Source organism: Epinephelus lanceolatus, chromosome 14 (genome assembly GCF_041903045.1).
Source record: "Epinephelus lanceolatus isolate andai-2023 chromosome 14, ASM4190304v1, whole genome shotgun sequence".
In the NCBI taxonomy this organism is placed as follows: Eukaryota; Metazoa; Chordata; class Actinopteri; order Perciformes; family Serranidae; genus Epinephelus; species Epinephelus lanceolatus.
Genome location: NC_135747.1, coordinates 24,516,781 through 24,544,353, shown reverse-complemented (window position 1 = coordinate 24,544,353; position 27,573 = coordinate 24,516,781). Strand labels below are relative to the sequence as shown.

General features: G+C 37.8%; 3 protein-coding genes across 4 annotated transcripts; all 3 read left to right on the top strand.

Moving 5' to 3' along the window:
* Positions 1–3,614: 3,614 nt before the first annotated feature.
* LOC117248215 (protein FAM237A-like) lies at positions 3,615–6,812 on the top strand. The gene is made up of 2 exons (XM_033613042.2): positions 3,615–4,094; positions 6,438–6,812. The coding sequence occupies exons 1-2, from the start codon at positions 3,728–3,730 to the stop codon at positions 6,560–6,562; spliced, it is 492 nt and encodes a 163-aa protein (XP_033468933.1). The 5' UTR covers positions 3,615–3,727; the 3' UTR covers positions 6,563–6,812.
* Positions 6,813–7,391: 579 nt separating this feature from the next.
* On the top strand, positions 7,392–16,143 carry casp10 (caspase 10, apoptosis-related cysteine peptidase). Its single transcript, XM_033614565.2, has 13 exons — positions 7,392–7,616; positions 8,989–9,271; positions 9,672–9,777; positions 9,998–10,133; positions 11,492–11,565; positions 11,682–11,730; positions 12,190–12,203; positions 12,293–12,323; positions 12,420–12,524; positions 12,651–12,739; positions 13,484–13,604; positions 13,719–14,217; positions 15,377–16,143. The coding sequence occupies exons 2-13, from the start codon at positions 8,997–8,999 to the stop codon at positions 15,537–15,539; spliced, it is 1,662 nt and encodes a 553-aa protein (XP_033470456.1). The 5' UTR covers positions 7,392–7,616; positions 8,989–8,996; the 3' UTR covers positions 15,540–16,143.
* A 918-nt stretch (positions 16,144–17,061) lies between these two features.
* On the top strand, positions 17,062–25,245 carry prkra (protein kinase, interferon-inducible double stranded RNA dependent activator). 2 transcript variants are annotated; one of them, XM_033614790.2, is made up of 8 exons: positions 17,062–17,312; positions 20,465–20,640; positions 21,483–21,558; positions 22,845–22,923; positions 23,211–23,328; positions 23,443–23,537; positions 23,649–23,811; positions 24,175–25,245. In XM_033614790.2, exons 1-8 carry the CDS (start codon positions 17,260–17,262, stop codon positions 24,330–24,332), a joined length of 918 nt encoding a protein of 305 aa, XP_033470681.1. In that variant the 5' UTR covers positions 17,062–17,259; the 3' UTR covers positions 24,333–25,245. The 2 variants fall into 2 exon arrangements, with proteins under 2 accessions (XP_033470681.1, XP_033470672.1); XM_033614781.2 differs by having other exon boundaries at positions 21,483–21,564.
* Positions 25,246–27,573: the final 2,328 nt, after the last annotated feature.

Sequence of the window (27,573 nt, the reverse complement as noted above, 5' to 3'; positions counted from 1 at the left end):
GAGGCCACCGTCATTTACCCGACGGGAGGGGTGAGCGAGTGAGCCCTGCAATCTAGAATTTGACCACTGATGTCACTGTTTTCAACCCATTTTACACACTGGCCCTTTAATCGCCTTTATTCTGGTCCGCGCAAGGATTGGGGCAGGGAAGGTTTCTGACTGGATAGGTCTTCTTTCTCCCTTCTCCTCCTCAACAGACGAAACATTAGCGGAACAAGGTTGTTGTCGTTCTGCTGCTTCAAGAATATAAGCAAAACAAGCCGGAAAAAGGCACTAAGAACGGCGTCGCCAAGCATTTTGTTATCTGGAACGAGGACTACAGTGTTTTCTTCCGGTAAACGTAAACACGTAACATCCACTCATGTTACTTTCTCCTTTTTTGATCAGCATGAAACTGGTTAAATTATTAGTGCAAAAGATAAAACACTCTCTCTTAGACTCTCTTAGAAATATCTATTTTTTGATTAAAAATCGAAGGTACAAGATTGTGTCCATGAGCACGTTGAGGTAGATCTTACCCATGACTCCCAAGGTACTCCAAGCACCCCAGCTGGGGCACGACGACCTTTGGTTTGGAATCACTGATCTATATGACCAAGATGATCAGTGTGGAGAAAAAAAAATCCTGTCTCAGAAATGTTATTCCTTCGTAGCACAGCCTCGCTAAACAATAATTTTTCCTTTAATAATAGTAATTTGTACCTTTCTGCCACTCTTCCGCTCTGGAAGCATCCTAACAACGCATTTTGTGTTTCAACAAGAATATGAAAATGGTATTCGTTTGAAAGTTATAATTTAGGCCTTGCAGCGGAAATTGTCGTAAAGTCTGCTTCTTTGCATCATCAGAAGAATGAATGAGTGAGTAAGAAACCCTCCCAGTACATTTAGTGTTGGCTTCTCACTGAGAAAGTAATTGCATCTGAGATCAGGTATGCATGTGACATTTCAGTAAAAGCATAGAAACGTAACTCTCTGGAACAACCATTCATGACTGAGCTTTTTATTACAGGAAGCAGACCCCCCCCCTCTCAACTTTCTGAGGTCAGTTTGCTTATATCTTCTGACGGCTTTTTATCTTTAACTGGAAACTTGCAGCCTGGGTATATAATACGCCCAGTATGCCATACATGATTTGATTCTCTTAATGCAAAGGAATTGAAAGCAACCTGTTGGCTAAGCCTTATATCAGCTTCAGCTGAACTATAGAAAACATTTCTGCACACAATAAGGACTGTTGATCATTAAGAAGAGTAAGAACAGACCTCCTCATGGTCAGTACGGAGAGGAGGAATAATTACTATGACCGTTCCACATGCCTAATGCACATACAGGCATGTAGAGCGGAAACACTTAGTGGAATAATCAATAAATCAACTAGTAGAAAATTAGTCCCAAACTGGTGAAGTATAGGTTATTGTTTGAGACATTTTCAAGCAAAAATGATAAATATTTGTGTGCTTATCAAATGTCAGGACTTGCTTCTCCTCTTTGTCCTACATTAAGTCAATTAAAGATCTTTGGTTTTTATGTTGTTGGTCAGATTAAAGAAGCAATTTTAAGACATCAATTTGGGCTCTGGGCAATCACAACAGGGTGTTTTCTTTTTTTAGTTTTAATAGAACAAATTATTTTGCAATCAATTGAAAAAAAAGTTAGAAAAAGAGTAACTTCAGATTTTTTTTTCTCCAGCTGCAGTGAAATAGGCTGCAAGGTAATCACCTGGGGCAATTCTGTCAATTTGTGTCAACTAAAACTGCTTGTTTTGCCACTGACAGTCTCAATTTGTTATCTTAAGTGTCTGGCAACATTATGAAAAAGACCCCTACAGACATAGACCTTTTTCTCAAACGATAAAATCCTAAACAGCCCCGAAATTGCCTTCACCAAACCCAGCACACTCCATTTAAATAACCACTAATTTTAGCTTTTATAGAGCCAGTGTATTTTCACATCTAACTGGGCAGATTAAAGGTTTATTTCAACCAAACCAGAGTTTATGATTGTTGGAACACTGGAGAGATTAACGCAGATAGCTTTTGTGAGTTTAGTTTTGTTTTGGTGACTCTGAATGAAGTGTGTTTCAAGAGATAAAATTGCTGTTTATTTAAATGGAGTCTGGTGGGTTGGCGATAGCGACTTTAGCAACACATTCTCACTCCGACTTCATCACATATCAACGTTTGGTCATGGACTTTCCTAGGTGCGTTGGTTGTTGAAGTTCTGGGACGCTGTGTCAAGTTTTGCCTGTTACATGGATTGTCTTCTTTCAAAATACACTTCCGTATTCACAGGAAATTTACCGTTCAGTACAGGCTCTTTCAAAATAAATATACGATGCTGGTAAAACACCACAAATTTACGTTTTTTTTTTTTTTTTTTTTTTTTTTTTGCCTTAAACAACTAACGCACGTGGTTGGGTTCAGGAAAAAAGAAGAGGGTTCGGGTTCTGCCCAAGCGCCAGATTTCGACGACTTCAGAGTGAGACCGGATTATTTTAGGGTTGTTTCTAGTTGAACAAAAGGATCTTACTCTTTAACAAAAGGTTTCTCACTGTGGGGATCCTTTCCATAATGTTGTCGGACACTTATAATGACCATGTGAGCCTGTCAGTGACAAAAACAACCAGTTTTAGTAAACGCACCTTGATGGTGCATCAGTGCCATGAGTGGTTACATTGCAGCCTGTTTTGGTGCTACTTGCTGCAGCCCTTTCATTCAGTATTGCACCAATTTCATAATGTTTGTTCCACTTAAATGTTCCTTTTTTTTTGGATATTATGATAGCACGAAGGGAAACTCCCACAGGAGAGTCTTTACCAAAAAGTTTTTTACACTCATGAACTGGAAGTGGATTTAATCCTGATTCACTTGGCTGATCAGTGTGGAACAAACCCAAGACATGTCCTCTCTTTCACACATGCTCACTTCACAAGAATATTTTTTCATTTAATTGTAATAATTTGTAAAATTCTAAGAAGCAATTAGTTTTGCACTTTTTCCACAATGCACAGGAAATGAATTAATAAATAATCAGAAAATAATACAATAAAAAAAAATCAATCAAACATGATACTAATGACTAAAAAACAAAAAGATGACTCCCTGAACAGGAGGTCCCAATAAAAATAATAATAATGGCAGCAAAATATTGTTAAAGATAGCATTTAAACTGCAAGTAAGGCTGTAAAAATCACTACACAACAAGTAAGGTTGCTGGCAAAGGAGGGAGGGAGGCACTGACGTCAAGTAAGACCCAACAGATATTTACCAAACTCCAATCAACACTATAGTCTTGTTAGTCGGCCCAGCTTTGGTGGTAAGTACTTTTTTCATTGCTCCTCTTCATTTAGGATACTTTATATCATTATTATTTATATATGGTCCTTCATTGCGTTTTCTGTGTAATTATAGGATTAATCTACATGTTTGGATTTGCAGATTAATCCTAAAAATGATTGTGGGGCGAATTATTAGCCTGTAATTAACATTTTTGGACTTGGTATAATACATAGACAAAATATATAATGCAGATGTAGCCTTCTGAAATGCATTATGCTTCCTTAAATGTTATTATCAAAAAATGCATTTGCAATGAGAGAAATGTGTGTTTTTAGTTGCTGCTGCGCTCTTCAAACAGCTACATTTTTAATGAGGCATAATCAATATTGTTAGTAAACTTTACTGATAATCAATAGCAGAAACAGCTGACCCAGCTGCATCCTCTGCAGATGGTCCCAGTGCTCCAGAACATACCTGTGGCCACAGTGTTCGTGCTGAGCTGCATGTGTGCCGTGCAGCTGCAGGGCCAGAAGCCGGCTCAAGTCGACCCCCTGACGGCCCACCGGTCCAACCCGCAGTGCTGGGACTCCTCTTCGGCTCTGCTGCTGGAGATGCGCTCCCCGAGGATCGCTGACACGGTGCCCGCCTTCTGGGACCTGATGGTCTTCCTCAGGTCGTCAGACAACGGTAAACACACGGCGTTGTTCTGGGACCTGGCCCGGGTCTTCTGGGACCTCTATCTGGACTGCGTCCTGTCCAAGAGTCACGGCCTGGGGCGGAGACACGTCACCGCTGTGCACTCCCTCATCACTGACAGTAAGTGTCCATGTTATTCAGCTTTATGTGGGACAGTAGCTCATATATTACTGCTGTCTAGTTGTGTTTAGTATTATTAGCTATTATTATTTACATGTTTTTGGTCATCATATATCTCAAAATAAATTGTCAGCTAAGTGATCATAACAAAAGGAGAAGTGTGTGAATTTAACTAAGTATATTTACTCAATTACTGCACTTAAGTATCCTTTAATTTTTAAATACTTGTACATTTTATGTTACTTTATGTCTTTACTCCACCACATTCATCTTAAGATTCCTGATTATCAGCAGATAAATAGCACAATATATCAATTATCATCATCAACTAATTAATTATGATATAGCTATAATAGATAAAGCCATCCAGCAGTATCTAAAGTTATTTAAAATACCCCTACTTTTACAAGCTGTATCAGGGGTGTCAAACTCACGTAAGGTCATGGGGTCACATTCAGTCCAAGTTGATCTCAAGCGGACCGGACCAGTTAATTTTTCCAAACAGCCTGAAATGTCTTGAGAAAAAAAAGGTGCAGTTTCAAAAATATGTCTCAGTTTTTCTACATTCAGTCACTGTCTATACATGGAGATTTTTCAGTACATTTCCACTCCTGTGTATTAATGCAGACATCACCGGACTAACTAAAGTTTAAGCTATTGAGGAAATAGGTTATAGGTTATCTCCTGCCTTACAAACCATTTATAAATCAAAGGTTTTGGCAGTGCTTTAGCAATATAGTACCACCTATATTGTTTTAAGACAGAAGTTTGACACAGATTCTTTTATACTGAAGCTGCTGATTGACAATATTTTGCATGATGTTCAGTATCTTTAAACATGACCACAACATAATTATTCATTGTTTTTTTGGGAGAACTGTTTTCCAGTCATGGTGGAAAACCCTCTGAAGCAGCATTTTACATGAAGTAGGCTGTTCACTGTTTAACTTGTTATTGAAATCACACACTACTTTACAAGTGCAGCAATATTGGCTGTGCAAAATCACCCAGTGGGCTGAATCGTACCTTGGGCTGTATGTTTGACACCCCTGTCCTACACTATTCTAAAATGAGTACTCCTACATTTAAATGATAACTTATGTTACTTACTTTACATAACCAGATGAATAATATAAAATGTAACCAGCAAATTACAAAAATCATGTATAGATTAAAACTTTAACGATTCCTGGAGGAAACCAGAAACTATCTGCAGCACTGAAGTAATGTAGACTACATATTAATGGACAAATAATTATAATCCAATAATGTAATATACATTATTCTGAAATGGGCCACTGCATAATGAATAAAATGCCTTTATTGTCATTACATATAGTGCAGCATAATTAAAGTGCCACATCTGATCAGTGCAAAGTAACATATCCATACCCACACACACACACACTTAAGAAGCAACATATAAAATCACACATCTACTAAAAGCTACTTAATGAATATTTAAAGTTATTAAAAAATGTAATGCCCAAAGGCACTGTGGTCAAATATTGCACCTATTAGTTTATGTGGTGGTTCAGCTTAGCAGCATTCACAGTTCTAATGGCCCAGGGGAAGAGGCTGTGTTTGAGCCTGTTAGTGTGACTTTTACGGCTTCCATAGCACCTTCCAGATTGCAACAGTGCTAAGAGTTTATTTCTGGGATGGAAAATGTCCTTGATGATCCTGAGGCACAGAGAGCTGGAGATGTCCTGGGGTGGGGACTATTTTTACATTTGATACAGAAGGTTTTAATGCATGATTTTTACTTTAAATAGAGTATTAGATCTGAGCACTTCTTCCACCTCTGAAGGACGAGTTACACCTGGTAAAAAAAAAAGTATAATTATGCTGCAGCTTGCTCAGAGATTATCTGATAATGGGGTGCACATTCAAACACGCAGGATCCAGGAGGCTGTTTCAACATTTTATTGCAGATAGGGTAGTTGAACACAGTGGTGGTTGTCGCATGATTTTTTTCCAAAACAAGGAATATTAAAAGAAAATGTTACTGCTCTACATAATGCTAAACAACAATACTAATGAAAATTCTATTAGTAAATTAGATATAATTCAACTTACGTCATTAACGCAGCCGTTACGGTATTACTCGTTTTCTTCTTTTGGTAACAGTTTAAATTCAGGAATCTTAGAACAAACAGCACAAAACAATCTGTTAACTCCATATGCACTCACATCAATCCTCTTTTTATACCTGACATGTTTGGAGGGAAAAAGGAGAGTCACAGGCCTGATGGGTGGAGTTTTATAATCTTGCTTTTGCCTCACTCATTTGCATGCTATACACCTCATTAGACTTTGTCTGTGTGTGTGTGTCCTTTCTAGAGTCCTTCAGATTCAACAGCTCAGGAGCAAACTCCCAGGCGTGGCTCAGTGTCAGAGTGAGACGCAGAGGACACATCAAGACCCTGAAGACGGAACCCAAGTCAAAGTCACATCACCACAAATAATTCTTATTCTTGTTATTTTTCAAGGATTGTTGATATTTTCTCCCCCAATGAAAAAATAAAATATTTCAACAGCGGGGTTTGTTGTCATACTTTATGACCTGACAGTAAGGTGTGCTGATCAATAAAAAAGAATGGACACCTTCAAGTGTGTCATTACTTTATCTGACAAACACTACCCACAGAATTTAAAGAAATATCTATTTTAAAATTTTGTTAGCAGTTTGTTTAATCCTTTCACCCCAGTAATAGTGCATGAAGAATTGTTGCAATGGTTACCTTCAGTCTAATACACCTTACACACTGATTCAATACACATTTGAACTATAATTTATGTGCCTTTATGTTTTACTTTTGCTACCATGTGTTCCTTTTTTACATAAGTCCCAATCAAAGTAATGTTTGAGGCTATGTAATGATGTTTGTTTATTTTAATTATAATAAATGAATGCATTATGGCTGCAGGTTGAATATTCTTCGCTATTCAAATACACTATGACTCAGCAAATTTCCTAAAAATAACTAACAAAGCTTGTATTTTTTGGTTTTTAATGATCAAATTATCAAAAAAGAAAAAGTTGAATTAAGCTGTTTTGATGACGTGATGGTTTTGTGTCAGTCTCTGCTTGTTTCCGGTGTCAAAGGCTGGTCAGGAAGCAAGAAAACTATAATCTTATCTTTCATAATTCCATGAGTCAAGAAGCAGGAGCTCCACTTCCTGTAGTCATATCCAAATAAGGGCATGTCCGTCACACAGGTGGATGTCTGCGCTCCGACAGCACGAGCCAGGAGCAGCCGCTGGGAGCTCCGTGACTGCTGACTGGTTGTGTGTCACGCGGTCACGCTACACGCTCTCTCTTTTTACTTTCGATTTCTACTTCCTCCTACTGTGGGCTTGTTATGAAAGCCCTGAGCTGCGGGGTCCGTGAACTTGTTGTTAAATATCCTCAGCATATGTCAGCCTATGTTTATGAGTAGTTAGATAACCGCCTGCAGAACTTTATTATGCTGTGAACTAATATCCTGCTCGGTCAGACCTTCTGAGAACTCCACACAGGTAACACTGCGCAACACGTTTTCATAGTGGGTCAGATAAATGTGCTGTAATGGTTAAATCGTGCTAAAAATGTAATTCAGGCTGTTGTGATTGTGCTAACGTTACTGTTCAAGATAGTTTCCTGCCTTTAATGACAGTTGTTTTCCTGTTGTCTCTAAACAGCTTGACTCTCTAACTTCTTAACATGCCACCCCTCACACACACATACATACACATAAACAAACACACACACGCATACACGCATATACACATAGGTACCAAAACCAGTTGCAACATGTAGAGAAGTTGGCTGAGGGCTGAAAGAGGGATGCACCGATTTGACTTTTTCAGTCCCTATAATGACACAACAAGCCCAGATACTTGAGCTTTGAGTAATGGCAGATACTGAGTTTAGGCTGGCTCTAGAGGCCAGTCAATCCCCATCGACCCCCAACTTTTTACAGCTGTTTACAGCCAAACATCTCTATAGCTAAGCAAGCTTTTATGAAGGCCTAAAGTTATGTATATTTAAGAGCAGGCCAATTTGAGTGACAAGCTGTCCACAGATGCCTTGGCTTCTGAGTCAAATCCACCCCGCACTCCTCCATAGCTCAGGCCTCTCGTCCAGATATGGCCACTTTTGGCTCTAAAATGCCAAGATGGCGATGGCTGAAATACTGAACTTGAGGCTTCAAAATGGTAGTCCACAAACCAATGGGTGACGTCACGGTGGTTACGTCCATTTTTTTCGACAGTCTGTGGTATAAAGTGGCAAAAAAAATGGGGCAATATGGAAAGTACAAATTGAGCTAATTTCCTGTATAGCATTAAGTAATTGCACTTAGGTATATTTCATTACTGTGATTAATGTCACATTACTTACTTCACATGATTTTTTACAGGGGATTCATGATAATCATTACACAATTGTCCTGTTCCAGTTTGTTGTTGGTCACATTGAGCTTGTTCTTTGCACTTTCTAGTGGCAAAATGTGACCCTTTAATGTGGCAGCTACAGGAAGCAGGTGTTTACAAAGTGCTTTTCAGCCACACTCATCTGACGACAATCTGTCTGTTTCTACTGGCATCATCTGTCCTGCTGTTGTATTGTCCGTATATATTGGTTAGTTCACTGGTTCCAACCTGAGTGTCGCGACCCAGACTAGGGATAGCCAGAGCTTCACGGGGGTCCTGAGGTCCTCTTGACTCTAAGGGGTGTAAGAAAACTTTTATAGTAGGCCTGCATGTCAGTATTTAATTCATATCTGTGAAGAAAACTAAATGGAATTTTAAAGGTGATGTCAGGACTTCATACTGTTAACTGCCACTACAACATATGTGACTACAGTGAAACCAGACATCTGACTGAATCTGTCCTGTATCTCTTTTTAAGCGCACAGAATGGATTTCCAGAGGTTGCTGTTAGAAGTAGGGAAGGCCCTGAGCAAGGACGAGGTGAAAGCTTTAGCGTTCCTTTGCACTGACCTCCTGGGCCGAAACCCGACCTCAGTGGAGTTGGCCAGTCACCTCTTCTCTCGCCTGGGGGATCAAGACCACCTCTCTGCTGAGCAGCCACACCTGCTGACTGAGCTCCTCCTCATCATCCAGCGCACCCGTCTGATCCGTGACCTGGGGCTCTCCGACCGACCAACCACAAGCCTCATCTCTCCTTACAGGTGGAGTCCCAATGTTTTACTGATTTTGATCTAAAATACTCACAGGTTTTTGTATGAGAAAGTTTGTGAGTTTGTAGAAAACAGTTGTAGCTGCAGAAACACATTTAAGGATGTTGGGAACAAATTAATGCACAGATTTTATCAACAGTGATACCTTACAGCAACTATTTTGGGAACATTAAGCTCAGATTCAAAGCTGAAATCACAGACACACACTGCAGGAATTCATACTTTCACAGTAGAGAAAGATCCTGTATCAGAGTTACATCCCTATCGCTGAATGCATCCGGTGACTTCAGAATAGTGAAGTCCTGTAGTGGCCTATGTCGAGTCAAGCATGGGGCCTCCCTCAACAATCCTGAACAGTTTTACTGACATTTTAATGACTTTTTTTCTGCAGGAAGCTGCTCTACAACCTGTCTGAGGAGATTACTGATGATGACTTGAAACAAGTGAAGTTCTTGCTTGCCAAAATGCTGCCGCGTAGGAAACTGGTGGAAAATGTTGTAAGTGCATCTTCAGAGGTGTTTGAAACTCATGAGTTAGATGGCGTCTAGGCAAACAGCCATAGTCACAAACTTACAGTTATATCTCATAGAGCGTCACAACATGTTTAATCTTACTTTAAAAAATAATTTATGAAGTTACTGATTTTGCTTAATTGCAGTATGCATCATATGACCTTTTGGTAAAACAAAGTGTAACTGTAGCTCCTTAACTTCTCAGACTACCCTGGAGGTCTTCCTGGAGATGGAGCACATGGACCTCATCAATGACACTAATCTAAACTTGCTGGAGACCATAATTGAGTCAGTGTGTCCCATGCTGAAAGAAAAGATAATCCAGTTTAAAGCACAGCAGGGTAAGCTACAGAAAATTCTCTTTGCAAAATCTACTCGTAACGATGAATTCCGAAATAAGGACACAAAAGCAGACACTGGAGACAGCAGGTTTACTTTCAGATAGTTTACCTCAGAACTCAGAGTGGTGAGGTGAAGACAGCAGCACAAGAAAGAGAAGGGCCTCCAGAGGTACTTAAGGGGACATTGCATTGACTAAAGCCTCTTTTCCACAGGACAAAAAACCCCACTTACACCCACTAACATCTGGCTTTAATATTTGATGGGAAATGTTGCAGTCTTCATTCATTCCTGGGACAAATGACTCTGCAATTGTCACGGATATTTATTGGCTCCAGCTCTGATTGGCAGGGATGGAAACAGCAATCAGGTGGACACGCTAATTTTTTAGGGCTGAAGTCAACCAAAGAAAATCTCGGTCGACTAAAGTCGCACATAATCTTCAACTAATCAATTAGCCGTCATTAGCTGTCATTTTCACAGGTAACTTAGCCTGTTGAAAGCTGTTGATGTAGCACTTTTCTCCTTATGAAAGTATCACGGTGATTATTCGACTAACGAGAATTTGGTCGGACAAGAGCATAGCGACCAAATAATCGACTAGTCGACCAGGAGACTACAGCCCTATAATTTTTGCCCCTTTTTTCTGGTGTGACCGACAGTAACTTCTTCTCATCTCAGCTACAAAAGTTCATCTGTCTGTCTGAGAAGCACTTTAACATCGTTCCAAATTTGTCAGCACTGAGTTTGAAAGAGAAACCGAATAAGTTACAGATATTAAACAAAGTAACCACCATAACATTTACACTGACTCTCATGCTGCTCTCTGTTGTTTACTGATGTCAAACGTGACACATAAGAAAAAATAAACAAAGGCATACACATCTGCTGGCAATGAGAAAGGAGTCTGTCGCTTTTATTTAGCAAGTTTTCCTGCATTTAAAAAACCTGCACCTATATATGCTTAATTTGGGTGGAATACATTAATTCCCTGGAGACTTAACCATAACCACTACGTACCTAACCCCAACCTGTATCCTAATCTTAACCCTAAACAAAGTCTTGACACTGCAATTTAATTATTTACACTGTGGGGATTTGTGTTTTGTCCTCACAAGACAATGAGTCCCCACAATGTCAGTGTGTGAACAGATTTATGTCCCACAGCATGTACACATTTTCACATACACATGCACATATAGACCAGAAGGAGGAAGCTGGGATTGAAGTAGAAGGTGAAAGAGATGAGAAGAGATGATGATGCTGTAACAGTTAATCTCACTTCATTTAATTGTTATTTCACTTCCATATAATATTTGCACGCTTTATTATTGCTTTACTTGTGTCTTTTTACCTGCAGTAACTCACACTGGCCCTATCGCTGAGGAAACAAGCCGACCAAGGTCTGTGTCGTACCCTTTTGATCCAAGCCAGGTACGCTCCCTCTGAGTTTCAGTGACACATTTCTATCCTGATATTAAAGCCACACACCATGTGACGCCAGCCACTTGCTGGAACGTCTTTTTTTTTTTATCTGTGTTCTTTATCAGGACCCTCAGCCTTTAGATCCTGAGAGGACTGCCTCACGTGAACTGCCAGGTAAAAAGACGTTTTAAGATAATTTTGCATCACAGCTGTACATTTATCTGTATTTCAAATAGCTAAATAAATTATCCATAATGTATTTGCTTGTAGGAAAGCAATCAGTCTAGAAGAGTAGGTGTAAATATAGTTTTCAAATGATATCTGTATTGCGAAAGCCCATATTTAAATCCACCACCTAACTAATCTTTTCATTATAATTTTTTTTCTCTGCTTAATGTGATGGTGTCCAATAATTATGACACGCTAGATTATAAAACAAGCAAAAAACTTTCTTTCAGATGACAGAAGTTGGCATCCATACTTACTTTCGATATCGTCATTTTTCCTGCTCTCAATCATGTCTAATTATAATGCTCTAAAATGTCACATTGCACTCACACTGAACATTATGTTGTATTTTTAACCATTGTTGAGAATGACAATCCTAATTACCTTTTTCATTCTTCTCTGAAGAACTGTTGCCCGAGGTGAGAATCTATCATTAAAACTCATATGACAAATAAATGGTGATATTTCTTTGTGTGTTTAATGACAATTTCTTATTTGACCCACACAGCCGAGCATGAATATGTCCAACACCTCTATGGGTGAGTCTTGCGTTGGGTTGGTTGTCTCACACCTTAAACCTGTTTTTAAGTGCAGTGGACGGATTTATTCTGAATCCTCTTGTTTCACTTCCCCAGATGTGCCAAATGCGTTTCAGGGTGGAGATGAGTGTGAGGGCCTGTCACACACACTGAGTGGTTTGAACACTCAAACAGTAAGCTGCCCCCCCTTGAAAGGTCATAGTAAGTAGTTTTTGTGTTAAGCCATCGGTTAAATGACGTGTCAGACCTTTTGATTTTTTGAATACATTTTTTTCTTTTCATCTTAAAATGTATTGCCTCTCAACCCTGCAATCGTCTGTCCCATAGTGAGAATTGATGTTGTGGAAATGCCATCTCAAGTAAACAAGGCCTCCCCTGAAAAGCAGACACCTCAGACTAAAAACACAAACACTGAGGTGTGTGATATGTTATTTCTTCTACATGTGCATGGGCTTAAGTAAGGAGTAATGTGACGCTGTTTGTGCTAACTTAAAGGAGCCGTGTGTAAGATTTAGGGGGATTTAGTAGCATCTAGTGGTAGAAATTTGAGATTGCAACCTGCTCAAACTTCTCCTGGTTAGAATTCCTTCAGTGTCAGGAGGTTTTTACTGTCTCTTCACCTCCAAAACAAGCGGACCAGCGATCTCATTTATGAAACTGTGTGTAGGATCCACACTAAAAATATACGTACGAACAAAAGCAAAAAATGTCATTTGCCAAAGGTATTGGACAATATCTACAATCAGGCTTCCACCTCACTGTCTGTGTTTCAGATATCCCGTCTCCAAAACGTTTGTAAGCATGGGTTAAAGTTTGTCCCATCAAGTCTATTTGGCAGTGCTTGTTTCAGAGGGGCTGCTAACTATGATGGCTAGTGCAAAAATACAAATGCACCAATGGCCTTATATAGAGTCAGTGCTTGGTTTGTTTGTTCTGGGCTACTGTAGAAACATTTCGGTGCAACATGGCGGACTGATTATACAATGAAGAAAACATACTCATTATATTCAATTTCTGCCAATAATTCCCCTTAAATCCTACACACTGGACCTTAAAGTTATTGAATGTGTAACTTGTGGCAAAATGAAAAGTAGATTATTGTCATCAAAGTGCAAGTATTACAATAAATCCTGTCCTTGGTTTCTGATTCATCTCTGTAGGATTTAGGAATATATCCCATGACTGCATCAAAGAGAGGTGTCTGCTTGATAATTAACAACTACGACTTCTCTAACTCCATACAAAATCTCGGGAAGCGGGAGGGGACCATGCTTGATGAAGGTATGTTTAATTATTTTGGGAGGCTCAAATTAAAACTGGTGCATGTTTTTCATCCCTGCTCTGTGAGTATTTAGGCATGCATGTGGTATTTAAAGTCATCTGTGTGTCTTCCAGAGTGTCTGCACAAAGTGTTTAAGTGGCTCGGCTTTGAGGTAGAGATACAGAGGGACTGTAAGAGGGAGCAGTTGCTGTCTGCGATGCAGGAGCTCGGCAGCAGAAACCACAGTCAGATGGACTGTCTGGTGTGCTGCATCCTCAGCCACGGCAAGGAGGGAAGTGTGTACGGTGTGGATGGCTACACTGTCAAGATCAAGGATCTGAAGGAACCTGTCAATGCACTGAGGTGCGTCTCTTTGGCAGAAAAACCCAAGATGTTTTTCATCCAGGCCTGCCAGGGCACCAGCGAGCAGAGGGCTGTCCGCATCAAGGCTGATGGTCCTGCACGCACTTCTGTTTGCAGCGATGCTGTTAAAGCCAACGAGTCTATCCCATGTGATGCAGATTTCCTGCTAGGAATGGCCACCGTTCCTTCTTATGTCTCTTTCAGAGAGAGGAGTAATGGCGCATGGTTTATTCAGTCATTGTGCCAAAACCTCGTCAAGATGGTGCCAAGGTTAGTGAAACAAAATATCAGATATTGTTGGATGATTTCAGTGGTGGGAAGTAAATTTACTCAAGTACTATTCAAGTACAAATTTTCAGTCTATTTTATGTGGTTACCAGTGCTCATTTTATGCTTCTTTATACTTCTAATCCACTACATTTTAGTAGGAAATATTGCACTCTACTATATCCATCTGATAGATTTCAAATACAACACATATGGCCAGTTTATAAAATGTAATGCAGTATGTGAAATAGTTCAAATTGGCTCCAGCTCGACCAACTACAGAATTAAAGTAACGCTTAGATATTAAAGAAATATTTTATCTACAAAATGACTGTTTGTTTGTTTGTGAAGACAATTTCTTTATTGCTCACAAACTCTCACACAAGTCATGCAGTATAATCCAAATCTCAATTATCCAACTGTATGCTCAGCACCATTCTCATTAGGAAATCATTGAATACTGCTGCTTTGTCAGTGATGTCGGCGTCAGATACCAACGCACAAAGGCACCTTGCGCAGCATTATCCTCTTAAGACCCTGCATCCTCAAATGAGAACATCACATTTTGGGTTTACTTGACCTTCTACTTCATTTTGTTTAACTTAGGCCTGTTGTCCTTATTCATGGACACTTTTTTGTGCCATCTAGTGGCCTTGACGGAGTGCCGAGAGGAAGATCAAACTCAACTATCTAGAGGAAGTAAAAGTCTTAACAAGGTTTCCATCAGTGAACATGGGGAAAGATAATTTACACAATACACTAATCCATGTAAAAACAAGATGGCAGCCATCTCTGCCAACAGAATGACTGACTGACAGAATAACACACTGACAGTTTCCGTGATTATGTACAGCATACCATACCATGACTTAGTCATACCAAAAATTAGAAAAAACAACAAACATTTGGCCACAGGGGGAGCCACAGCGATCGGCCCCATTTTAACCATTTTTAAGCATTTTTCTGTTGTTATAGCGCCACCCAGTTGCCAATTAGAGCTATTATTGCTACTTTTATTTGAAGAAAATTATTTAAGTACTTCTCCACCTCTAATTGTAGTTTCCTCTGTGATATGTGATAGTTTGAAATTGGTGAATAACTAATTATAAGTGGCTTTTGTAGTTTTTCAGTTCACTATCTGACAGTATCTTTTTTTCCCCAGGGGTTGTGACCTTGTGTCCATCCTGACCAAAGTGAATGCAGATGTTAGCCAGAAAACAGATTCCTACGGTGTCAAAAAGCAGATGCCTCAACCAGCTTTCTCACTCAGGAAGAAGGTGGTCTTTCCGATCCCCAATGCTCCTCCCCCCAGCCTGTCGCAGTGATGACAGCGATCTGACGCCTGTTTGATCCACTCATTCATCAGAGACTCATCCCTGTGTTTATGTCAGACATCCTTTTTTCATCCATTTTAAATCTGCTGGATTTCAACAGTATTTTCATGACGACATCTGGAACAGCTCCGTTCATTTGAGATGTGGTTTACTGTAAGTCATGTAAATGGTTGGAAGTAGATAAATTTGTCAGAATATTTAATTTTTATACCAGGTATGATACGTACAGTTCAACTCCATTCCTCTGCTTAAAGCAATACATTTTTATGAGACGTTTAATGTTGAATTTTAATGAATTGGTTGAGCTACAGCAGTCATGCACATCAGCCCAGGACTAAATACAATGTGCATCTCTTTATCTTCTTTCTATTATGTGTTATTTAAATGTACCTTTAGACATGGTTATTGAACAGACGTAATTAACTAAATACTTCTGGTACAAGCACTGTGTAGGCAAGTGTCCTCTCCCAAATATGATTGTATTTTTGCCACCAGCCTCGCTTCATTTGATTTTATACATGCAGTTATTACACATCAGAAATCTATGAAGCAGTTGAATTTTCTATCAGTGAGACAATAAATTTTATACACCCGCCATTGTGGAAATATGTTGTAATTTATATTTCTTGTGATTGTTTATATGCATGTTACTCGAACCTTTAAAAAAAAAAAAAAGCTCTGCGACAGTCTATCACATTCACAACTTTCCAAGTCTTCACTGCTGCTTTTAAGGAACACCGTGACATCACAATGCCACAAATTTGCATCAAAGAAAAAATGTAGATCTACCAAATAGTTCTGACAGAAATAATGCATTAATTGAGTATTTAATGCTTGAAAATGTATCTCCAGCAATTAAACAAAAGCACCATTATTCACAATTTTCTATTATTTTATACAGAAAATTATTAATTGATTCATTTTAAAAAATGGACAGATTAAATAATAATGGAATTAACTGTTGCCTGTAGTCCTGCTTTTTTTTAAAACTATATATGTTTTTTTATTCTATAACAATACAAGACATAAACCTACAGAACTCATAAAGGTAAGGGCTGCACTCTGGTAATTACAGTACATGCATATAATTACAAAATTATACATATTATATAAATTTCAGGTTTTTTTGCCTGTTTTCTGGCTTCCTTTTGTTCTGAATAAATTATATCCAGTCAGTAAAGTTACCTGAAGTCTTTGAGATTACATGTGAGTGGGGCTCATCCTGCAAACAGCAAGCAGTTTTTTGCTACTGTCAGTGAACGTAAAGTTATCATTTATGCAACATGTTATTGTTAAAGTCATTGTGAAGCACCAACAGGAAGCTGCATTTCACAATCTAAATGCCTTTCACCATTTTAGTAAGTAGTTTTTGGATTAAATCTACTGTAATCCAGCAGAATACAACCCTACACTGCTGTAACCGAGGCGGACACTTGCACGCCGTCACCAGCAGGGGGCGGTAAACACTTCATCCCCACACACAGGCCTCAGGTGACCCTCTGGTGACCCGGATGTTGATATGACGTTAAATTTTCCCCGGCTAGGTTACAATGAAGAACTGTTAGCTGTTTCAGGCTAATTCATTTTCTCATCAATAACAAAACTAAATGCTCAGGCAAATATCCCACAGCGGTGTCTGAGCTTTTTTTCCCATTAACCCGCTGTATAATCTTTAGCCAGCCCGCAGACAATAAGACAGAAAACAGTGAACATGTCTCAGGAGGGATTTCAGACACCAGCAGTGAAAACCACCGCAGACACGAGGTTTGTTCATTTATTACTCATTACAGCATATTTAACGTTTGCTGTAAATTAAAGACAACATATTGACAGTATATAGTAACTTAGGTCCTGCTAATGCCAAGTGTCGAAATAACACGTTAGTGATAATAATGCTAACGTTACATAGCTAGTCATAAAATAAACCCTGCAAAAGTTTCTCAAATATTATTAGCGTTAGTTAAATGTAAATTAAGCTCAACGTGAATTTTAGACAGTCTGTTACGGTGCTGTTATTAAGATAAGTTAGCTGTCTTAGCAAGAAGCGTTAACGTTAGCGTTAATTTGACAGGTCTTTAAATTTCGGTTAGTTAGCCAACGGTCACTGGTGACGCTAATACATTTAGTTGAGCTGGGTCTTAATACTAAACTACTCTGTTTTATCGGCCACTAAAAGAAGCCTCACCTAAATTATATTTATAATATATAACAGTGGAAAGTTGTCTTTCAGAGGCCTCTGTTAGCGTTAAATAAGTGTACTTTTAATTGAATGTCAGAAGCTAACTGCGTCAACGTTAGTGAGCTACCGTTACCCTGATTAGCTTAGCTAGCTAACGGATAGTGTTTAGGTTTGATGGGCAACATAAAACTCCTTTACTTAGAGGTAATTAAAGAGTTAAATGTGCAGAATAATTAGCCAGATTACCCTTAATGTGTAAGTAATGTCATATAAAGATTGCTGTTAAGCAGACATAAATGGCTTAACGTCACAGTGTTAGCTATGATGTGCTAGCTTCAGTTAAAGTTATCAGTCCCGCTGCTGAGCTACTGTAACACACTGTGGACTGATGTCATTACAGAAATATATCTGATGGTTTAAGACGTATTTGTTTAGTGTAGAAAAACACGATTATCTTATATCTTACACACTGTCAACGTGGTTTTATTTATGGATAGTACCACATTGTTATTGCCAAATCCTCACCTCAACCCAAAAGCTGCACTTCAGTGTAAATAATGTCATTTTATTGTCTGTTGTGTTTGCCATAAAAACAGTTTTCCATTTTACAGCACCATAACATGATTAGTTTTTTCTTTCCCTTCCTTTTTTGTGATATTTATTGCTTTGCTGTTTGGCTTGGATTGATTATATCCCTTTCTTTGTTATGTCTGCCGTTAATTGCTGTCTTAATTATTATTTAATTAAAACAAACAAACAAACAAACAAAATATATTGGATGAGAACAAGTGGTCAGACTGAGTAGATAAGACATGTGTAAGTTAGGGCTGCTCAGTGTTAGAAATTTGATTGAAATTACAGTGTTTTCATGTGCAAGATCCATGCAGGTACTGTAATTTTTTGATAAAGGTAAAATTGTGTCATAACATGTAATTATAAATGAAGGGACTGTGGTGGTACAGAGATGCCCCAACCTGCAAGTAATATTCCAGACATGAGGGGATATGCTTGTTTGGTACAGAGACCCCAGCAAAAATCACATCATTATTTTTTATTTATTCTTTCATTGAAATTGAAATGCAAAAATTGCCATTTCCACTAAAAACGTGACTCATATCACGATCACAATGTCTGTCAAAATAATCACAATGTGACTTTTTGTCATTTTTTGCAGCCCTTCCTGAAAAAAAGGAGCTTTAATTTCAGCAATAGTTTTGTGTGAAGTAAAACAAATTTAAGGCATCACACAGACCTCAGTTAATTTCAGACCAGCTTCACAGTGAGTGCTCAGTGAAAATGTTAAAATGCAGAAACATTAGTGTGGTTAGTAAAGTGCACAGCTCACATTTCATATTCAGTTTAATGTAATTGAGTGGTGGTTGCATATTTTGTGATCTGATTAATAGCCCGTACATCAGAACTTCCTCGCAGACCAAAGAACTGGACAGTACTTGCTGCTACACTTTTATATATTCAAATCTTTAATGTTGTGTTTTTTAAATGCTTACAGATTTCACGTTATCCCTGTTTTTAAAATAAGAGCACTATGGAGTCTGTAAAATTCTCACTAATCTGCAGTTTTGCAGACATTAACCAAATTCGTAAAAAAGACTAGAAAAGGTTGGGACCTTGAGTATTGTCAATATCACAGTGGGACAGCCTTCAGCTCTAGCAAAATGTTTGTCAGTTCTGTGATAAAAATGACACTGAGATTGGACTAAAGTAGGTAAACATAGAAGACATGCAGCCCAGAAATCTTATATTGTGGTCAATAAAATAGAAATCTCTATGCAGTAGGGCTGCACAATTAATCTATCACAAGATGGCCAAGTGCAATATCCTCAGGAGCTGAAATGTTTTGATAATGGTAAGCTATGTCACAACAGACCATTATAAATAAAGTACTGTGGTACTACAGAGATAGACAGACCCAGCAAAAATGACATCATCATTTTTATATATTTTTTAAATTTCTTAAATTGAAAATAAAATGCAAAAATGATTAACATTCCACTAAAATTGCGACTCATATTGCAACTGCAGTATCTGTCAAAAATAATTGCAAAATGATTTTTTAAAATGTATTTATTTATTTTTATTTGTTCATTTATTTATTCATTTTGCATTTTGTGCAGCCCCACTATACGGGATAGTGCAATTCATTTAACCAGTCCTGGAATATACATTACCTCTGTAAATCATAATTTAGTAATTTTTTTTTATCAGAATGTATTGGACTGTATTATATTTAAAGATTTTTGTACAGTTATAAAACCTCTATTTACAAGACGGGCATATTTCCAAATTCATATTGGGTTGATTTATTAGATAGCAGTATATTGTGCAAGAGGTTTGTGTTTTTCTGGGCACTTAGCGTAGCCTATATTAACAATAAATTGAGACTGTTTTGAGGGCATTGTGATAAATTCATTAGATGGTAATGTCACAGGTGATCAGTGGCTCTGACTTCGATTCTGGATAGTTTTGATGGTTCATATATTTATATGCTAAAAAGCTGCCAGTATCTGTTGACCGTTGGCTTCTAAATACTCTTAAAAGTGCAAGTACCGACAGATCAGTTTTATTCTGCAGTAAATTTTGTCAAATGGTTCCATTTGCATTAATTATTTATGGTCTGTAAACTTTCCTGATGTGCTGCCCAGATATATACCGCAGCAACCGCCTATTTAATGTGCTCCTGGTTAACTGTTTGTGGATGCTTGTTTAATACACACAGCTTGAATGCACATGAATCGCAGAAGACCAACCCGGGGAAGACACCTATACAAATCCTGCACGAATATGGCACCAAGAGTGGTAACCTCCCCGTGTATGTGATGGAGAAGGCTGAAGGAGAGGCTCATCAACCCAGCTTTGTCTTCAGTGTGAAAATCGGAGAAGTCGGCTGCACGGGTGAGTTGCAGTCCCACCTCCTGCTGTGCTGATAACTGCTTGTCGCTGGATGAAGGCTTTTTATTTGAGCTGAATCATACACTGATAATTCTGAAAAGAGCACTCCAGCCTGCAACGTATTATTTGTCACTTGTGCTTTTTTGTCTGGTGTGTCTGTTGCTGCAGTATAGTCTTAAAAATAACCACTATATCAGAGGCTCCCAACTGGTTCAGCCACAGGGTCCAGATTTCTCTTTAGTCGTTTGTTTGTTCAAAGTCCAGACAGTTTAATTCCTTCAGCGTCATACTTGCGTTTGGCCATGTTGTTGAGCTAGTTTGCTGTCTCTGTCAAGTAGCTGTGTATTAGTAGCTCAGTCTACAGCAGGAAACAGCACTTTGAAGTAAAAGCTCTGTGCCGAACATTCACTGTACTTCAAAATGTGTTTTTTACAAACTTGTCACATTTGAGAGTCACTTGTGGTCCATTCAGAGTGGATCTGCGACCCATTTTTGGACCCCAAACCACTGTTTTATATGCCTTGTTTTTTAATTATGATATCTTAATTGAAAAAAACAACGTGTTGAGGTGATGAAAAATAATCCAGTCTTTACATTTGAAATCTTCAAACAACAGTTTGCTCTTGTAAAGGGACTGATTTGTATCCACATTTTTCAATATGTCCTTTCCAGAGTTAACCTTTACTTTCTCAAATACAGGACACCATATTTATTTTGTAGCCTTTATAAGTGGCTAAGTGACTTGAGGTTATGGGGCTTTTTTTGTCTGATTGTAAAATAATATTTGTAATATACTACATAATCTGCAGTGTTTTGTGTGTGTGCATGTTTGTGTTTTGTTTCAGGTCAAGGTCCCAGTAAAAAAGCTGCTAAACACCAGGCTGCAGAGGCTGCCCTGAATATTCTGCAGATAGATGCTGGGTCAGTGTGAGTAGAGCTGAAGTTATGATTGAAATAAAAATGAACTGGTAACAACTGTGATAATTGATGAATAGATTAAAGGGATAGTTCAGATTTTTTAAAGTGTGATGGTATGGGGTACTTATCCATAGTCAGTGTATCACACACAGTTAATGTCAGTCGGCACGCCCCCAGTTTGGAGAAGCAGGCTGGAGCCTGACACAGAAGCTAAGTACTACACTGCTGTGGTTGGGGGTCAGCAACAAAATGCATTTTAGCCACCTAAATAAATCAGTATCAGTCTTAGTGTATGCTATTAAGAGTTTTTCAGCACTTTACCTTTTCGACAGGCAGCCCATTCCGCCAGGGAGGTTGTTAACGTCTCTCATAAATGTCACCAGACTCCATTGACAAAGTAATTTTAGCTCGCTAAACACAGGAGCTGCTGGTCTACTGCTGCTTCTGTTGCTTAGTTGGTTTGTATTATTGTGTGACTTTGGTGAATTCAAACTAATTATTTTAAATGCCAAAGTCATACAATAACACAAACAAAATAGCTGATCAAAGCAGCAGTAGACCAGCAGCTCCTGTGTTTAGCATTGTTGAAACACTGCTTTTCTCAATGGAGTCTGGCTTTGAAGAGAGTGATGTAACGGCTTTGTTTTCCCGCTGAAAATCACTGCCTGACATTAAGGTAAACCAATTAAAAAACTCTCAAAATGGCATACACTTGAACTGATACTGATTTTTTTTTTTTTTGGTTGCTAAAATACATTTTATTGCTGACCCCATCCACAATAGCAGAAGTTTGCTCAGCTTTCATGGCAGTACTCCTGTGTGCTTGTCCAAACACGGGGTTTGCTGACTGAAATCTGCTGTATGTAATATACTGTGGATGAGTACCCCATACAACCCCACTTTAAAAAAATATGAACTGTCCCTTTAAGTTCCGTTTGAAGCAAAAATATACTGCTTTAACTTCTTAAATGTAAATATTTGTATTCTGTGATAGTAAACTGAATTTACTTTGGTTGGGCCAAATTAACAATTTGAATATATCATCTCAGGTTGTGATAAATTATAACAAAGCACGCCTGTGCTGTTTCACCATTTTCTGAGGTCATTAATTTAGGAAGTAATGAACTGATAAGTCAGTAATAAAAAAATGTGTTTGCTGCAGCCCTAACTTGAGTTTGCCAAAACCTTATTAGCCTTTTAGCAATGCAGTGTTGTTGCTGTACTGAGAGCCTGCAGTGAGTGTTGATCTGTTGCAGCTGTGGTAAGTGCTTTGATGTAATTCCCAACAGGAATATTCCTGTGAAGGCTGAGAGTAACGGTGTTGCAGCAGAAACAAACAACCATCCCAACTCAGTGGGGATACTGCAGGTGTGTAAATCAGGGCGGTGCTGTTTTTGTTTTGCTGCCTGTGTGCGTGTGCATGCACGTCTCGTCTCTAATTGTAATTTTTGTGAATTTTTATTTGAAGATTTCCAGATTAAAGAGTAAAAAACATAAGTATGAAAAGCTTGATAAATGTATTTACTTCCAGAGATTGAAAACTGTGTCCGTTTACTAAAGTGTAATTAAAAGTGGCAGCAGCGTAAGGATTCTGAAATAAAATTTTAACTCTGATTTTCCTTGTCCATAATATTTTCTCTCATTTTTTGTTTCAGGAGTTGGCGTTGCAGAGAGGATGGCGTCTTCCTGAATACACAGTTTTAATGGAGGCTGGTCCGCCACACAAGAGAGAATTCACCGTTACTTGTCGGATGGAGTCGCTGTCAGAGAAAGGTACTCGTGTTTTTCAGACATCTGTGTAAAATCTTTTACAGCAACCACAGTGTACAGTGTAGTGTTGTTGTTCTTCCCGTTCTGATCTCCTGTCTTTTTTTTTTTTTTTAACAGCTGAAGGAAATTCAAAAAAGGCAGCAAAAAAGGCGGCTGCAGAGAAAATGGTGTCAAAGCTTCAGAGTCTGTCAGGCTGTTCTGAAATCACATGGGTACGTCAAATATTTCTCATCTTTGTGAACTGACCGCTGGACACAGCTGCAACATTCCTGAGTCGACTGTCCTTTAATTATGTTGTATTCCTGTTACATTTCATTTTTCAGACTCCAAAACCAAGCGTCCGATTTGAGAACTTAAGGAACTCATCATCTGAGCATATATCTTTACTGAGAAGAAACCCGCTGAGCATTCCCAACACAGATTATATTCAGATGATGTTGGAGCTGTCTAAGGAGCAGGGCTTTGAGGTCACATACTTTGACATAGGTAAGGAGACAAACACTGTAGTGGTGTTGCTTCGGTTCGGAGTGCTTTCCCCTCAGCTAACGTGGCTCCTTGCTTCTCTCAGTAGGGTCAGTTTTTAAAAGGAAAATACCTGATGCTGAATTACATGCCACTGAGAATAAAAACTAATGTACAGAAAGATAATTACTGCCGATTAATAAATTTAATGGGCATTGCTGAAAACATGCTCATCATATCAAAAATTTGGAGCATCCTGAATGAAGGCAGATCTGGCTGAAGGACGGGAGGAAGCATAATTAGCAGAATGGAAAGCACTCAGAGAGATCATTGCATTATCCATTTTTACAGGTGGTGTCATGTTAAGTGTGTTGCCGTACTTTGCAGATGAGCTGACGGTGAATGGACAGTACCAGTGCCTGGCAGAGCTGTCCACCTCCCCAGTCACAGTGTGCCACGGCACCGGCATTTCCTGTAGCAACGCTCACAACGACGCAGCACACAGCGCCCTCCAGTACATCAAGATCATGGCCTCCAGCAAGTAAAACCACCGCAGTGTGCTTCACCTGTATTGTCACATGTATCAGCTGATGTCCAGTCATGGTGAGGCCGTAGGTCGTTCCTCTCACTAGTCTTCCCGCCCCATGGACGATATGAGGTCAAGGTATATTTTTATAATTATGTGTATCACAAGGCAGATCAACGTGACAAGAACTCCATATACACTGACCTGAATCAGGCAACGTTAGAGCAGTATTTGTGCGGAGACGAACTTTCTCGATATTAAGAATCAAATATAAATGAAATTTTGTCTTCAGACTACCATCATGTTTTACTTGACATTTCCAACATATTTAAGGAAACGTATGTGTGTAAATGAAGTAGGATCAGTGAATAATATGAAGCACGTCCTCATTATATTTTTACGTGTTTATCCACGTTTGTTGTGTTGCTTTAGTGGAATTTATGGACTCCTTTGTTTTTTAGTCGGGATGCAGATGTTTTTATGTTTCAGTTGACTTCTTTTATTTTGTTTATTCCACAGATTTCTCTGTAGCAATATAAAGAGTCAATAGGAGATCTTAAACTTTTAATTTGCTTTTAGAGATAACTGCCTTTCTGTTAAATTCTAAAATGAAAGTGAATTGAAAAAGAGATTATTTTGTGTTAAATTTGAAAGGATGGTCTGCATTTTGATCTACAGATGGGTCAAATTTATTTATTTTTCTTACTTCCACTCCTCCATCTGTCAGTATGCAATCAGTACAACACAGTACAGAGTAGATATAATGTTACTTCATATCCTGCTGGTCTGTTGCCATTTTTTGCAGTGTGCCTCCTAGTACCTTGTGATATATTTAATACATTTACTGACTGCTGTCCTCTGCTGTATGAACTGACCCTTGGTGGAGAGCAGCAACAACATGTGTATGAACCCATGAAATAAACACTAAATGTTAACAAGTGTCGGTTTCTGTTGATGGTCTTACAAATAAACATTATTGAGAGAACTGATTGCTGTGGTGCCTTCAGGAGCTGTATGCAGAGTTATTGAATGAAACATCTCTCATGGCAGCTGACCACTTGACAGCCATTAATTTATGAGGCTGCACGGCCTGCTGTATTAGTACAAAGGCATCAACATCAAGGGCCTGCACACTGATGTAACCAATCACTCTTGATTTGTGCGGTTTAATAACTAAGAGACAGGAAAGCACCATTTGGTCCTACAAACAGAAGTTTGTGTTGATCATTCTCTTCAGTTATTCATAGATGGGAATGTTTGAAAAAAAAGTCTAATTCACATTTTTCAATGTGATAATGGTTTAAATAATTTTGTTTAAATCAGCCACAGGTCTGTATTTGTGGTGTACATTATATTAAACAGGATACATTCATACTAGGCATAATCAGATTTTTTTTCCCTGTTTCTACACAAGTAGAATCAGATAAAATAAAGCAGATTATTGTTGAAGTCCCTGTTTTATGTTGTTTTTAAAACAGTCGAGGAATTTATCTGGTTTTCAATATAGTATATAACAATTTAGTGTATCAAAAAAATGTCAGAAAACTAGTAATAGCATAGTTTATTATTTAAAGAAGCCATAGTATAGTAAATTATGGAAAAGTCATACAGTAGTATGCCATAAAAACAAAAGAAGTCATAGTATAGTATGTTATTAAAAGTACTGAAAAAGCCATTGTATAATATGTTACATAAATATTCATAGCATTGTATGTTATGAAAAGTAATCAAAAAGTCACAGTTAGGTAGTTTGAATGATTTTTGACAAACTATGCCATATTATACAATACTAATAATAGTATGTGATCAAAAATCGCAAAAAAGTCATAGTATAGCATGTCATCAAAAATCATGAAAAAAGTCATAGTATAGTATGTTGTCAAAAATGATGAAAAAAAGTCATAGCATAACATGTCGTCAAAAATCATGAAAAAAGCCATAGTATGGTATGTTGTCAAAAATCATGAAAAAAAGTCATAGTATAGCATGTCGTCAAAAATCATGAAAAATGTCATAGTATAGCATGTCATCCAAAATCAAGAAAAAAAGTCATAGTATACTATGTAGTCAGAAATCATGAAACAAAGTCATAGTATAACATGTCATAAAAATTTATGAAAAAATTAGGGTATAGCATGTTGTCCAAAAGTGTGAAAAAAGTCATAGTATAGTATACAGTCAGAAATCCTGAAAAAAAGCATGTCGTCAAAAATAATGAAAAAAAATCTTCATAATATAGCATGTCGTCAAAAATCATGAAAAAATGTCATAGTATAGCATGTTGTCAAAAATCCTGAAAAAAGTCATAGCAAAGCATGTTGTCCAAAAGTGTGAAACAAAGTCATAGTATAGCATGTCGTCAAAAACAATAAAAAAAAATTTTCATAATAAGGTATGTCGTCCAAAATCATGAAAAAAAGTCATAGTATAGCATGTCGTCAAAAATCAATAAAAAAGTCATAGTATAGCATGTCGTCAAAAATCATAAAAAAAGTCAGTGTTTTTTTTTTCAAAAATAATCAAAAAACTTCATAATAAGGTATGTCATCCAAAATCATGAAAAACAGTCATAGTATAGCATGTCGTCAAAAATAAAAAAAAAAGTCATTGTATGGCATGTCATCCAAAATCATGAAAAAAAAGTAAGAGTATAGCATGTCGTCTAAAATCAAGGAATAAAAGTCACATTATATTTCGTCAGAAATCATGAAAAAAGTCATAGTATAGTATTTCGTCCAAAATCATGAAAAAAGTCATAGTATAGCATGACGTCAGGAATCAATAAAAAAAGTCATAGTATAGCATGACGTCAGGAATCAATAAAAAAAGTCATAGTATAGCATGTTGTCAAAAATCATGAAAAGAAGTCATAGTATAGTATGTAGTCAGAAATCATGAAAAAAAGTCATAGTATAACATTTCATCAAAATTTATGAAAAAAAATAGAGTATAACATGTCGTCCAAAAGTGTGAAAAAAAGTCATAGTATAGCCTGTCATCCAAAATCAAGAGAAAAAGTCATAGTATACTATACTATGTAGTCAGAAATCATGAAAAAAAGTCATAGTATAGTATGTTGTCAAAAATAATGAAAAAAAAGTCATAGTATAGTATGTCGTCCAAAAGTGTGAAAAAAGTCATAGTATAGCATGTCGTCAAAAATCCTGAAAAAAGTCATAGGATACTATGTTGTCCAAAAGTGTGAAACAATGTCCTAATATAGCATGTTGTCAAAAATAATAAAAAATCTTCATAATAAG

Excerpts from the sequence above, each read along its gene's own strand:
- LOC117248215 (XM_033613042.2), top strand. The coding sequence starts at position 3,728 with ATGGTCCCAGTGCTCCAGAACATACCTGTGGCCACAGTGTTCGTGCTG. Across the intron at positions 4,095-6,437 it reads GCACTCCCTCATCACTGACA|AGTCCTTCAGATTCAACAGC; the intron begins GTAAGTGTCCAT and ends TGTCCTTTCTAG.
- casp10 (XM_033614565.2), top strand. The coding sequence starts at position 8,997 with ATGGATTTCCAGAGGTTGCTGTTAGAAGTAGGGAAGGCCCTGAGCAAG. Across the intron at positions 9,778-9,997 it reads GGAAACTGGTGGAAAATGTT|ACTACCCTGGAGGTCTTCCT; the intron begins GTAAGTGCATCT and ends TTAACTTCTCAG. Across the intron at positions 11,566-11,681 it reads ACCCTTTTGATCCAAGCCAG|GACCCTCAGCCTTTAGATCC; the intron begins GTACGCTCCCTC and ends GTTCTTTATCAG.
- prkra (XM_033614781.2), top strand. The coding sequence starts at position 17,260 with ATGTCTCAGGAGGGATTTCAGACACCAGCAGTGAAAACCACCGCAGAC. Across the intron at positions 22,924-23,210 it reads ACTCAGTGGGGATACTGCAG|GAGTTGGCGTTGCAGAGAGG; the intron begins GTGTGTAAATCA and ends TTTTTGTTTCAG. Across the intron at positions 23,329-23,442 it reads GGAGTCGCTGTCAGAGAAAG|CTGAAGGAAATTCAAAAAAG; the intron begins GTACTCGTGTTT and ends TTTTTTTAACAG.